General features: G+C 39.0%; 1 protein-coding gene across 1 annotated transcript in view; it reads left to right on the forward strand.

The window, feature by feature from the left end:
• LOC126248488 (dedicator of cytokinesis protein 7) overlaps positions 1-15,130 on the forward strand; it is a 262,928-nt gene that overhangs the window by 55,520 nt on the left and 192,278 nt on the right. The window contains exons 7-9 of the mRNA XM_049949513.1: positions 4,378-4,657; positions 5,341-5,509; positions 13,231-13,424. Of these exons, the coding sequence (XP_049805470.1) occupies positions 4,378-4,657; positions 5,341-5,509; positions 13,231-13,424 (643 nt within the window). The remainder of the gene's footprint in view (positions 1-4,377; positions 4,658-5,340; positions 5,510-13,230; positions 13,425-15,130) is intronic.

The following is a 15,130-nucleotide window of genomic DNA, read 5'->3' on the forward strand; positions in this document are numbered from 1 at the left end:
GGTAGCAGTTTGAGTCCAACCTTGATGGCCGATGTGTGTGGTAATGTATCTCCTGTCAAGTGGAACACATAGCTGAACATTGTGCATAGCTCAGTAATGGCCATGTTTTCATACACTTTTAATTAACTGACATGAATATACTATTTCAGCTTTCTTACATGAACTTTTAGTTGTGGCTTGGTCATACTGACATGGCATACTCGAAACAGTCTGTTCGCATCTGTCCACAGCTCATGATTTAGTGGTTAGCATTGCTGCCCCTGGATCACAGGATTTCGGTTCAATTCCTGGTTGGATCATGGACTTTCTCCACCTGGGGCCTAGGTGTTTATGTTGTCTTCATCATTTCATCATCATTCAGGAAAATGGCAAGACTGGGATGTGCATTTGTATGGGCAATGCCATTGAGCCCCCATGAACCAAAAGTCATCATCATTGTCAACAGCAGCAGAACAGTCCCTTTTTTGGTATTGGTTCCATGGCTGGCAGTGGGAATTTTACTGAACCATTCTCAGCTATAGTTTTCAATGCACTCGTTACTCGTTTCCTGTTTTGGAGTGATGGTCGCCCCTTTTTTTGGAGGGATAGTTGCCCCTTTCACCTCTCTCATTCTACACACTCGTTTCTCTTGAGGACCTATTATCAGCTTCCTTTTTACTCGTACATGTTTCTCATCACTTCTTTTTATTTTCTCTGCTGCAGACTCTTTTTACCTGCCTTTATTGAAGGTTGGCAGCTAATTTTGGATTTCTATGAGCCATTTGTTTCACATACAATCCTATTTTAAAAGAGCACACTCTTTTGCACCAAACTTCATCTACACTCTTCTGTTGATAACAAATTTCATCTGGGACTTTATGCCTTCCTGACATTCTAGCTCTGCAAGGGGATTATTGTTGCCATAGTCAGCTGTCAGTATTTTCCCAGACAAGATATAACCCACTTACGTAATTTCTCTGCATTTTGTTCTTTCTCTGTGCCTGCCATGCACACTCTGTAAGCTCTTCCATAGTGACCAGTTTGTTTACATTTGAAGCATGTTACAGGCTTCAATCGCATACACAGGCTTATGTGCCCTGGCAAGTACCAGTGGGAGCACCTTACTATGTTGTGGTCCTTCCATTTTTCTACAGTTCCTGTAGAAAATGGTAGGATAACTCATGTATTATCCACCCTATTCCTCATTACTGCTGGCTCTGTCTTCCTTGCTTGAAGCTTTTCATCGCTTTATTTTCATTTTGCAATGCCGCACTGCCACATTGCATACTTATTTTTTCCAGTGGCTAGCACCCTGGACTCGCATTCGGGAGGACGATGGTTCAATCCCGTGTCCGGCCATCCTGATTTAGGTTTTCCATGATTTTCCTAAATCGCTCCAGGCAAATGCCGGGATGGTTCCTTTGAAAGGGCACGGCCGGCTTCCTTCCTCTTCAGACCAATGACCTCGCTGTCTGGTCTCCTCCCCCAGAAACAACCCGACCCATACTTATTTTTTCCCTTTCTGAAGCTGTTGCACTTGCCTCCGTCAAAATTGGTGTTGTTTCTCCTGCTAATTTCAGTTTTCTTAATGAGTATACACTAATGTTATGATTCTGTCGCTATAAATACCATGAATGAATACGGCTTTATTTGGGTTCCAGAATAGCGCAGTGCTACCTACGATCTCCAGCTCTTGCGGTGTGCCTTTGAAGGGCTTCTCTAAAGCGGTGGTACATGTGTAGAGTTGTGAGCACCATTACTCAAATAGTTCTCCACAAGACTAGCATGCACATCTTACCAAGTGGCACTTAAAATTATACCTAGCAGTTTTTTACCTGTTGAACCGGCTATCCTGCTTTAAAAATAAATAAATAAATAAATAAATCATGTTACTCTGGATTTACAAGCTCAGTTGGTGATAAACTCATTCGGAACATTTTTATTGCTGTCAAATGCAACATTAACTTAAGTCCTTCCCACAAACTAATATATTGCCTACTGGCTGCCTCTTACCTGTATGTACTGTTCTATGCATTACTATCATTGTCCTGTGACACTCCTCCTAGGTTGTTTCACTCGTAGTGTGAAGATATGCAGCTACTAGGATAACTGCCTTGGCCTACAGTCTTCATTGAACTATAGCAATTGTTCTGGCTTTTTCTTCTCTCTTCTTTCTTTCCCATTTGCTCTGCTCCCTCAGCAAGCCAGCATACATTGTGATTGGAATGAAAGGGCCATGGTGTCTTTTTACCTATTGTCGGGCTGATCTGATATTTTTAAGAGATTTGTGACCTATTCCAATAATTTGTAGCAGGTAGTTGCTGCTTAATTGAACCATCAACAGCAACCAGCCTACACCTGACACCATAAAATATTGTTTATTCTTGCCTCAAGCAATCAGTCTGGATATTTTATGACAGTAAGTAGGGAGGTCCATCAAAGAAGTTATGTGAGGGTAGATAATTAGATAGTTCTGGAATTAGGAAACTCGTCTGAGAAATTCAGACATTTGGAAGTGTGAAAAACAAATGCCAGCTGAACAGCTTTAATGTTAGTCTAACCAAACCCTTGAGGATATGGGATCTGACTACAGTTTAGAGACAAGGTCCACTCAGTGTAGCCTCACATGGCTAGGTATTGAACAGCAGAGCTAGAGCAAGAAAAAAATCTGGTCCAAATGATCAACTGGCACAGAGTCCCTGTAAACTGATTACCGTCCCCCCCCCCCCCCCCCCTCTTGCAGGTGACTTATCTATGATGCATATGTGATCTTGGCATATTCCACCACACTGGAGTTAATGCCCAGTTGCTGTGACTACAGTAAACCTACAGGTGCAGCTGCCAAGCTGGGTATTGGTTTAATATAGCAGGCTAACAAATATTCTCATGTGACTTGCGTACCATGACCACTGGAGTTGCAGTTGCCAAAAGCAGAACTATCTGCTACACTGATATTATTGCCACTCTCTTGAGTCTTCCTCCATGTCGCTGGAATGGTGTGATATTAGAAGCAGAGGCTTCATTCAGCTTGCCTTGTTTTTGGAAAACCTTGTTGCAGGGGCACAAGCACACCTACTCTTGCACTTAAACTTATACCAACATACATTACATCCCTTCCTTATCTGTTCAAATATTTGTCTATGTAAAATGCCAAAGATAAAAAGCAATTCAGTTTGAACTTAAATTATTTTTGCTTTATATAAGAACCTTGTATTTTCGTCATTTTTTTTCTGTTTTCCATGGTTCCTTAGTTGCTTCAAAGTTTTTGGAGGTATGCTCTGTCTATGCAACTAATTGAAGGAAGTTTGTTTATTACCATACATGTTTTGCTTATTTTATTTGTGAAGCATATTCAGTGGCAATTTTCAGTGCTGTTAGCCCATGTGTGTGGTCCTGAAGATGTGTTCATTAGTCTTCATACTCCAGTTGGCTGATTTCCGGCGTTCTTTCAACCACATTTGCTTCAACACATTGCACACATCAAATGTGGGTGAAAGAATGCTGGAAATTGGCCAACTGGAGCATGGAGACTAATGAACACATCTTCAAAACTACGCAAATGAGCTAACACAGCTGGTAATCACCACTGAAGATGCTTTACAAATAAAAGAAGGAAGCAAAACGTGTGTGGGAATAAACAAACTGCCTTCAGTTAGTTCCATAGACAGAACATACCTCCTCGAACTTTGTATTTGTTTGGTAACTTGCTCTTTGCAATAATTGGGGCAATTCATTAATTTTGGAGCTTAGAGTGGTTAAAAGTTCTATACTTCTTGTTACTACTACCACAATATTAAATGGTGACAAATAGTTATTGATGATTCTTATGTGACCAAATATATAGTGAGCCTGGCATTTAGTTTGCCAAATTGTCTGCAACAGGTGTATGTATGTACTCTAGACTTTTGATATTGCAAGTTACCACTCAATATTATTCCTATTACATTAAAGAATGGAAATGTGCAAAGATTTGCAATATTTGATGTCCTTTTAAAATTCAGTAGTGGACATCTGAGACTGCTCCGTAATAATGTAATAAATGACTTCTTGTTCTCATGAACACATGCAGGAAATATCTTCCCCTGCACATGATCCTGTGAGATGTGAAAATGTAACATTCAACTGTAAATTGATAATTGCTGTTTGCAAGTAAATGAAACCACTATTTACTTTTAATGTCATGCTCAGAAAGACTCTTTGTATGTGTGAAAGGCTGATAAATGTGGAACAAAAACAATTATTTTGTAAGTTGTTAAGAAATATAATTGATTATATTTATAGTAACCACAATATACCACAGCTCTTTTGCTTTTGTTTTTGTAGGACACAGTTATCTTAATATATATCATTGCTTTGCCTTTTTGAGTAAATAGTGGTACTGTCATGATTTGTTTTCAGGCTAGAACTGGAAGTTGAACCAATATTTGCTTCAATTGCCTTGTATGATGCCAAAGAAAAGAAGAAAGTATCAGAAAACTTTTATTTTGATATGAATTCAGAAGGTCTGAAGCACATGCTGTCTTCTCATATTCCCTACAGTGACACAAGCACTCTTAGCAGGGCGTGTGTTTTTGATATCACATATCCTTCTTCTGATCTGTTTTTTGTAATCAAATTAGAGAAGGTGTTACAGGGTGACATAAATGACTGTGCTGAACCCTATATAAAAGATGACAAGGTGAGTGAAACATGTGGCAACATTTCAAAAATATCTTGTATTTGAATAAATTGACGACTACATTAGCTTGTTCCCACTGCATAGAATGTAAGTGATTTGTTAATTTTATTGTGCATTTGATTTTATTTAAGCTCTTTGTGAGTCTCTGTAGAATGGGAAAAGGGGGAGCCTCTAGGAGATAACATCTGCTGTGCTGTGCTTCAAAATATGATCAGTGCCGATCTTTCATTCTTTTACTAAATCGCTTAAAGCAATATTACCCTCTAGACACTACTTTTGATGAGCTGTTTAAAAGTTCTGAAAAATAGGCAAGGCATTTGTAAACATTGCCATGCTTTGTTTGCTAAGAATTTAATATTCATTGTACATGGATACCATTTATGCTGCCCTTTTTGTTTGAAGCAAGATAGTCTCCTTTACCTGTACTAACTGAGGTAACACAGTAATTACATTTCTGGATTCATACTATTATGAAAATTTTGGCATTTTGATTGAGTGCTGTCATTGATAGTGTTATTCACTCTAAAAAACATTATCAAACAGAGCAGATATGGTTACTGGAAACAAAAAGTCTTCTAAGATGCCCTAATCTTACATTAGCCAGTGGAACAAAACTTTTCTCTAAGCATGAAGTACAGGCTATTTGTGAATTATTGTTATCCTGCTGTCTTCCTCCTTTACAGAGTCGTGAGAAACTGAAGACCAATGCTGTTACTGCTTGTGAACGTCTAGGGAAGTACAGGATGCCATTTGCATGGACTGCGATATATGTAATGAATGTCATTGATGGTGTCAACAGTCTAGAAAGAGAAAGCGGAAGTGACAGAGAAAACACAGGATCATATAGCTTAGGTAATTTTTTCCACTTTTGAATGTAAAATATATCATTCTGCCAAACAAATATCTCATTATCTGCCATTTTATCTTTAATGTAATAAGATTCCCAATCACAAGCTAGATGTTGATTGACTTCTTCAAGAAAAAAAAATCATGATGATGATGATGATGATGATGATGATGAATTCATCTGCAACAAAAATAATTCATTTCAAACATTTACATTGTTTGACTGTATGATGGGTTGAATGAGAGAATTCTCATAAGGACAGTTGAAAGGAATTTCTCTGGCTCTATCTCTCTCTCCCTTCCTTAACTGTGAAGCAGCCATAGATGTTAACTATGTTGTGCACAGCAGCATGTGCTACCCAAGGGTGGTCAATCTTTCCCTTGTCCACAGTTCAGTAGTAGCCATGCATACAGGTCTACAGATGGTTCCTATGCAGATCCACATAAAAAGCTATGCAGTAGTTGTAATGGATTAGGTATGTTGCTTTCAAATGTTTGTGAAGGGATGGGCTGTATCAGTGAGATGACTGGAAAGAGTGTGTTCATTACTGGTCAGTATATGCATCTACTTGCAAGATGTATGGAATACATTCCCCAGTGTACCTTACAGATAATGATTAGGACCTGATGCAGATGACCACCTGATCTCATTTGCAGGAAGAAACTAGGAGAATGCACTGAACGGTTATTAGAAGATGGAAATAAGCTCTGGGGTTCTAGGGACATTGGGAGAATGCTGAGAGACTGGCCATCTTGCACATACAGTAAGCTCCCAGTTGTCCGGATTAATGTTTATCAGAGACAGCATGAATAACTGAAAAAAACACAATAATGCAAAATACATGTTTTTTTCCCCCCAGGAACTGCTGTTTTGTGTTTTTACAAAACGTGCTACCTGTCACATCTGAAAGCCACTGCATTACTTGGTGTTACTGGCCAGAAACAGTGTATTGGACAGTATCAGATTTTAGCTTCCAGAAAATGGATTGGCAAACATGTAGACAAGAACCTGGATGCAGATAGGTTACGGGGGTGGAGTCCTTGCAGATATCGGAGGACAAATGGGAAACAACTTAAAAATATTTCTGGGATGTCCAGTGGGAAAGCAGAAGGCACCTGTATAATAGTGTATTATAAATAAAAAATAATATTATGACTCTTACAGAATACTTCAGGGTCAGTTTTTTTAGTTGTTCAAAAAATCACCTAACTATGGACAGATAATTTGCTCTCAGTCAGGAGCTTGTTGTAGTTATAAATGCACTGCAGAGTGTGGTCCACTACTTTTGTGTAAATGATGCATTGGTCATTTAATGCATTCACTGTACGTGGTTGATCATCTCACTGACAATTGGCATTAGAGCACCACCAGTATGTGGGGCAAAGTATTAATATTGGTGTGACAGATGTTGGATGCAGAATATTTCTGTAGTTGTAGTTACTTAATACTAATGCCTCAAGTTGTAGCTGTAATATTGTGGTCTCCGTAACATGTCAGTCATACCCAAAAATATGCATGAGGAGCTTGTGATCTGTAATCAGTGTGACAAGTGCCCTGTAAACATAATCGCCGAGTGAGGTGGCTCAGTGTTTAGCACTTTGGACTTGCATTTGGGAGAAAGATATTTCAAATCTCCGGCCAGCCACCCAGATTTGTGTTTTCCTTGATGTTCTCCATCTCTGATGTCCTCATTGTTGATGGTACATTAAACTCTCAATTTTCCTCCCTAAAAATATAATTATGGAATTTTACACTAATGCTCATTTTTCCTACCTGTGAATAGTTCATTTAAGTCATTAAGGCAGTATTGTCATCAGTGTACTCTAAAAGATTTCTGCTTAATAATGACATGATGAATTAAAGCAATAGAAGTGAAGTTTTCCTGCTGTAATGAGTAATGCATTAAGTTTTGGGATTGTAGCACAATGATGTCAACATCTTGCCACAGTATTTTGGCTGACAACAATTCAGTCATATTCAGATGAGTGACACTGTCAAACACTCTCCTGAAGATGGCTGAATGGCTGTCAGCTGAAATTTTATGGCAAGATATCAACTTCGTCTGGATGTGATCCCAAAATCTCATGGAAAAGTATTTAATATCTGTCAAGAGGATTTTGCCCCAAAGGGTTCTTTGAATGGTGATCTTATTAACATCTGTGCCACCTGAAATGAAATTTCTAGGTAGTTTGATAATGATGTGAGTGTGAGGGTTACAATCAGTTATTGGATGGTCATTAAATGGAAATTCATTGACCACATCCTATCCTGTTTTGACAATAAAGTCAAAGTGCTTGGCTGCTGGCTTGGTAAGCTGTCACTTATCTATGTTGCAACACAGACTTGTCTGCAGCAGTTATATGAGAAGAAAATATTGCAAGGATTGTGCTAGTGAACTAAGATGTTATTGAGGTATTTTATACATTGATGTACATTACATACGAGGGTAAGTCAATTGTTATACGTAAAGTAGGTATAAAATTTTATTGTAATCAAATAGGAAACTTACAAGAACATCATTTTATGACATAGTCTCCTTGTGTTTCAATGCACTTGGTCCATCGTTGCACAAGCTTCGTGGTGGCCTCATAAAAGAAGGTTCTCGGTTGAGCTGCGAACTAGGAATGCACCACTTCTTTCAGTGCTTCATCTGAGGCAAATCGATGGCCCCTTAATGCCTATTTGAGTGGACCAAACAAGTGATAGTCAGAAGGGGCAAGATCAGGACTACATGGAGGATGATCCGATGATCCAGTACTTCAAATTTGAGTTTCTGGAGCATTTCAGCAGTGTGGGCAGCAGTATGCAGACGGGTATTGTCGTGCAACAACACAACACCTTTCAACGGCAATCCTCGGGAGTTTGCTTCAAATTGAAGGCTTTAGCCTGGCAGTAAGCATCTCACCGTAATTTACACTGTTTATTGTTGTGCCCATTTCCCCATAATGTTCCAGTACTGGACCTTGTGCGTCCCAAAAAACTATAAGCATCAGTTTTCCTGTGAGTGGTTGGGTCTTGAATGTTTTCTTTTATGGTGAATTTGGCTGTTTCCATTCCATACTCCGCTGTTTACTCTCCGGCTCATGATGATGGATCCATGTTTTGTCACCAGTAATATCCTGTCTAAGAAGTTGTCCCCTTTTATTACCATAGCAATCCAAATGTTTTTTGCAGATGTCCAAGCACGTTTGTCTATGCAACTGTGTGAGTTGTTTTGGGACCCATCCTGTACAAACTTTATGAAACCCAAGTCTGTTGCGGATGATTTCATAGGTAGAACCATGACTAATTTGCAGATGATGGGCCACTTCATCAATAGTTAATTGTCTGTCTAAGAGAATCATTTCATGTTAATGCTCAATGGTTTCTTTATCTGTGGCAGTAAATGGTTGTCCGGCTCCTTCATTGTGTGTGACACTTGTGCAACCATTTCGGAATTTTTCAATCCATTTGTAGACACTTTGTTGTAGCAAAACGCTGTTTCTTTACTGTACCGAAAGTTGTTCTTCTTTGGTGCAAATAGACAGTGGAGCAGCCATGATTAACAGCACGGCAGAAATAGCAAAACTAATCTAGCAGCTTGAAAATTGCAAAGATATAACAACAAATAAACAAAGTATGCATCATCAACGTAAAACGACAGTTCTACCAAAATAAACAAAAATATAACTAAATTGCCAATAATAATTGACTTACTCTCGTAAAATCATTTCTGGAAAATACTGGGAAGTGTGCAGTGCACTTGCAATAGTGAAGGGCAGCTTACAATATTAGCAGAAGCCAAAACGAAATGTAAATGGTTATCAAATTCTATGATTCTTGATCTAGAGATAACTGAAAATTTTACTTCAACTGAATTAATTTCTGAGAAGTAGCAACTGCCTGTCGTACAGGAAAAAACTCCTCTGGGCATGACAAAATGTAAGCATCTATGATGGACTGCACTTGGACAGTTGCCTTGAGATTGCCATAAATTTGCACAGAACAGTCTGATTTAACAACTACTACGATTCTGACAGCTCACATAATGGACAGAATTTCACATAGTTTCTCTTTTACCAATTAATTTAATGTCTTGCAAACCATGTTGTGAACAGTATTTGTTACAGGATGTACCCTAGATAAAGATGGGATGGCATTAACAAGAAAGGAGGTATGAACACTCAAAATTTTTTTGTGCCTTTGAGGTCCTATTGCAACAGGGAAGGGAAGTTTGTGCTTATGTTTATTTTGTTAAATTATATAACATCGGATCACATCCATATTGAATTGAGTGCAATAAACTGAAAAGTGTTAAATGAATCCAGCACATATTGTTTGAGGTGATCTCTTATGATGATGTCTGCATATAAGTGATTGCACTGGGTCTGGAGCAGACGGGACATCAAAGTTGACTTATATTTTGCAACTTCGTAGTCCGTTGTTAACGAGATTTGCCTGATTTTTTCATACAGTTGGAGAATAGAACATGCTTAGACATTATGTGCACTCTCTAGTACTGAGCTAAGTTTTCGTGAAATTTCATGGAAATGATAGTGTTACTGATTGGCATCTGTTACTTGAGCTACCACTATGTAGTGACATCTCTATATGGAGTAGTTCTTCCACTATTCCTGCTCACAGTCAAATACCATGAAAGCTATGAAAGTAAATAGAGCTAAAGAAGCGACAAGGACAATTGATACTCATTCTGCTCTGAATTTCAGAATAATCTGTACCATATTGAAGGTGAAATCTGCACAAACCTCTGCAAGAGGACAAACAACAACACTGCTAGGTTCCCAGTTTCTCATCGCCAGTTTTGTTCTAACTTCATCAAAATAAACCTAGACAGTTTTAGAATGGACAACAATATTTTATCCTTATACAGAAGTAAAGAACAATATAGGCATTGCATAGAATTACAAAAACTGAATGAAGATAGTGAATATGAAAGAACTAATCACTGAAAACAAGATTTTCTGTGTGCTGTGACAAGGTAATGCACAATACTGAGAAATTTGAAGACAGTAGGTAAGATGCAGTTGGAATAAACCCAAGCAAATGACCCAATGGAAGTTACAGTTCAGTCCCAAGACATTGAATGTAGTTACAAGAGAGGTCTTGCGCAGTGTATAACAAATCGTAGTACGATTATTGTTACTTCTAACATTAATGACATATATCCAGATAGCAAACTCTCAACAAGTGTGCTGTCCAATGTGACCATCCTTGTTGAATTAGTGTCCTTCTTTGTATCTGTTGATGAGGAAGCACTGTTGGTGGTTTATGCTGATGACCTGCTGCTTCACACACACACTATTCTTAAAGGTTACACTACAAGTGAAAAGAGAATTGTAATGTAAATGAACTTTGCGATTGTCAAAGATGACAACACAACTTACATTTTACACAAGACAAAGTTAACCCCTAAACAAATTTCCAAATGGTTATACGTGATACTATTTTGTCTTTCATTGTCTCACGAAAATTTTGTCAAAGAAACTGAAATATTAAAACAGTTATTATAAAGGAGTATCATACCAATACAGGTATCAATAAAGAAACTGACCTAACAGTTATTCAGTAAACCAAATCACTATAATAAGTTCAAGCAGTCTGGACTATATAGAGTCAACTGCCAGAACTGTGACTGCTTATGTGCAGTTCAGGCTTGGATGATTTTTTCATGCTAGATTCAAAGAACACTTTGCTGCATTCCATCTAAAACATAAGAAGTTAGCAATCACAGACTATCTAGCAGAAAAATGCCACAAAACTGACTACATAGAAACAGACTGAAAGGTATAACATATTTATCTCAAAGATATCAAACTAGACAATTTTGAAACCATTTAAAAACACAAGTTTCTCATGTCACATTTTTAGACTACTTCAATGAATAGATTAAAAATAAATGCACCAGAATCCTAAAGAAATTAAATAAATTCTTCAAATGTTCAGTGGTATTCATCTCGGGCGATCTCGATGGCGAAATCATTCGCTCAAATTGTCCAACCCAATGTTCTGACATGGGGCATTGTCATCCATAAAAATTCCATTATTGTTTGGGAACATGAAATCCATGAATGGCTGTAAATGGTCTCCAAGTAGCCAAACATAACCTTTTCCAATCAATGATCAGTTCAGTTGGACCCCACGACCCAGTCCATTCCATGCAAACACAGCCCACACCATTCTGGAGCCGCCACCAGCCTGCACAGTGCCTTGTTGACAGTTTAACTCTATGGCTTCATGTGGTCTGTGCCACACTCGGCCCCTATGATCAGCTCTTACCAAGTGAAATCAGGATTCATCTGACCAGGCCAAGGTTTTCCAGTCGTGTAGAGCCCAACCGATATGGCCACAAGCCCAGGAGAGGCGCTGCAAGCAATGTTGTGTTGTTACCATACAGCACTGTCCTAATAGATACATACGTTGTATGTCCCACATTGATTCCTGTGGGTATTTCACACAGTGTTGCTTGTCTATTAGCACTGAAGACTTTAAGCAAATGCCTTTGCTCTCAGTTGTTAAGTGAAGGCCATTGGCCATTGCATTATCCTTAGTGAGAGGTAATGCCTGAAATTTGGTACTCTTGGCACAATGTTGACACTGTGGATCTTGGAATATTGAATTCTGTAATGAATTCTGAAATTGAATGTCCCATGCATCTGGTTCAGACAACCATTCTCTGTTCAAAGTCTGTTAATCCCCATCATGTGGCTGTAATCATGTTGAAAACCTTTTCATGTGAATCATCTGAGTACAAATGACAGCTCCGCCAATGCATTGCCCTGTTATAACTGGTGTACACAATACTACCGGCACCTGTATATGTGCATATCGCTATCCCATGAGTTTTGTCACCTCAGTATATAATACAGCTGAAGCCACAGCCCATTAAGTAATACACACATTTTGCAATGGCAATGGGGAATGATGAGAATTGATCACTTGCAACATTTCAGTATGCCTATCAGTAAATTAGTTTAAGAAGCTTTGTTGTGATTTAACTGGCAAAGGAGGAGGAGCAACATTATCAATTAAATGAAACATACTTAAAATGCTTCATGTATTTTTTCCATAATTTTACGTGTTTTTTAATAAAATTTACTATAACTTTATATATAGGAGTATTTTCATATTGACACAGCAAAGGCTGTCCTTCAGTGGTTAACTGAAGTTCTGAAGATGAAGCTGCCAAGAAAAGAGACTATTCATATCATAAAATTTTGGAACATTGTTTCAGCTCATGTGTAGTGCAAACTATTTGGTTTAGATTCATTATTTCAACTCCACATTTGTATTGTTTATTTCCAGCTGTGACAAATAGTCAATGTCTGATAACTTTGATAAAAGGATGAACTTGGGAACTGATGATGTGAGTGCCAATCCAAAAGCATCACATGCTTGTTAGATTTTGCTAGGATACATTTTCTCTCTTGTGTGGTACAAAAAGAATGGACATTTTTAGTAGTTGAAGAGAAAAAGACAAAATAAATGAAAATAAATCAATTAATGCCTCTCATCATTATAAATTATTGATCAAGCTGTTCTCTGAGAGACACTAAAAGCAGATCAAAATCGTGTGAAATGACGTGCTAATGACACTGCACGATGTGATCGCTTTCCAAGGAGGGGGAAAGTTCTTGTTGTGTTAACTGAGAGCTACACTTCTCTATTCTGTTAAGTCTTTTGGCTTACTTAATACAGCATGAAAAAGAGTTATGATTTTTTTCTACAGACCGAAAATCTAGCAGCAACAGCTTTGACCAGTTCAGAAAACGTGCAAGTGATATGGGGTCTCTAACAAGAAGAGGATCATTAGAAAGGCGTAGCAACTTGGAAAAGCGTCGTAGTTGGTCTCCTGATGACTTTGGTTCCAATCTTGATACTTTTCGTCCAGTCACCATTACTGTGTCAAATTTTTTTAAGCAGGTCAGTACCAAATACTTTTTAGGTCAGAACTGAGGAAGTACTGTTACTAGTGTTCAGTGTATTGAAAAAAAGTTTCATTTTGCTTAATGTAGTTGTGCTATATCTAGTAACAAATGTGCAGATTTTGTGTTCAATAAAGATTTTGTTTATCCTGTATGTAGAACTGATGTCACCAGCCTTTTGTAATAAAAGTCAATGTAAGTGTGTGTGTGTGTGTGTGTGTGTGTGTGAGAGAGAGAGAGAGAGAGAGAGAGAGAGAGAGAGAGAGAGAGAGAGAGTGAATGAGTGTGTGCAGGAATGCGGGAGAAAGGTTTGTGCTGTATTTATAATCCCCTCCTCCACCTTTTCTACCTCCCCCTGCCCCTTCACCCCTGCAGTTTCTCTCTCTAAAGAAATAAGGATGGTAATGAAATGTTTGCAAAGTATGCTGGAAATTAATGAGTGATTGATTATTTTCAAAAATAGTATATCAAAAAGTAATTTTTAACAGTCGAAATGATAACTGTATTTGGATTTGAAAAATACAGGTTCTCGAGCTGTACACTGTTCATCACCACCGGTCCTCTATCATCTACATCCACGTATATACTCCACAATCCACTATACAGTGCACGGTGGTGGTATCTTGTACCACTGTTAGTCATTTGCTTTCCTGTCCCACTCACTAATGGATCAAGGGAAAAATGACTGTTCTCTATTATCACAAGTTCTGTGCATGTTCAGTGACCACTATACAACACAGTGGTGAAATGTGTGTCAGGAAGAGAGGTGTATTTAGCTGGATCACTTCAACCGTGACAATGTACAAGTCTTTATTGAGTTTAATTATGTGCAAAAGGGATTCTTGGCGATGAGCAAAATGGTCATTAGTGGAAAACATCTGGGGCACCAGCTGCTTCAGTTATTTTAGTGGGAATGAATTGGTTTCCAATTCTTCATCTGAAAGCCTTCCCAAAAGGATGGGCATACCATTTTGGAGCATTACAGTACTCAATGAAGTGGGCTGTCGAGGCTGGGTGTGGGCTCTCTACTCTCGTTGGTTGCAGTGTGGAGTGGATTGATGCCTATTAGGTGCTGAGCACAGGGCACTAGTAGAACAATGCTAAGGCATCAAACATTTATTGTCCATAAAATACAATCGGTGATGTATTCACATTCCAGGCAGCTAGTGCTGGCAGGTGCGCCAGCAACAGGTGTCCACCGAGGTATGTGCTGACCAGCCACTGTGATGGTGCCTGAGTCAGTGGCGTCAGCACCATTCTCATCATAAGGACACTGGCCTCACAAAGTTATCGCACCACGACGATAGCACTGTCCGAGGTGGCTGACAGCTTCAGATGTAGGTGATGGAGTATGTGTGCACACACTGTAGACGGCACACAGGAAATGCAGACAGTGACAGCAGAGTCTGCTCTCAGGAGCAGGAGGTGGGCAGCTGAGACTGCACTCCCCCACAATGATGGAAGAGTGGCTGCTCATGCCCACACAGGAACTGGAGACCATCAGGATTGAAGGTGCCTGTAGTAGGACCCTCAAGTGGCCCAATGATCAGACTCGGCATCTGTGGTGGCACTGCATCTTACAGCATCCGAGACTCCCACGATGGGACTTGCTGTTCCATAGGATCTTACAGACAGCTAGATGAGCAATTGGAAGACTGACATAGGTCCCTCCTCCAGGCTGGTCGGCTGCAAACTGTGATACTT

The sequence above is a fragment of the Schistocerca nitens genome, chromosome 3 (genome assembly GCF_023898315.1).
Source record: "Schistocerca nitens isolate TAMUIC-IGC-003100 chromosome 3, iqSchNite1.1, whole genome shotgun sequence".
NCBI lineage: Eukaryota > Metazoa > Arthropoda > Insecta > Orthoptera > Acrididae > Schistocerca > Schistocerca nitens.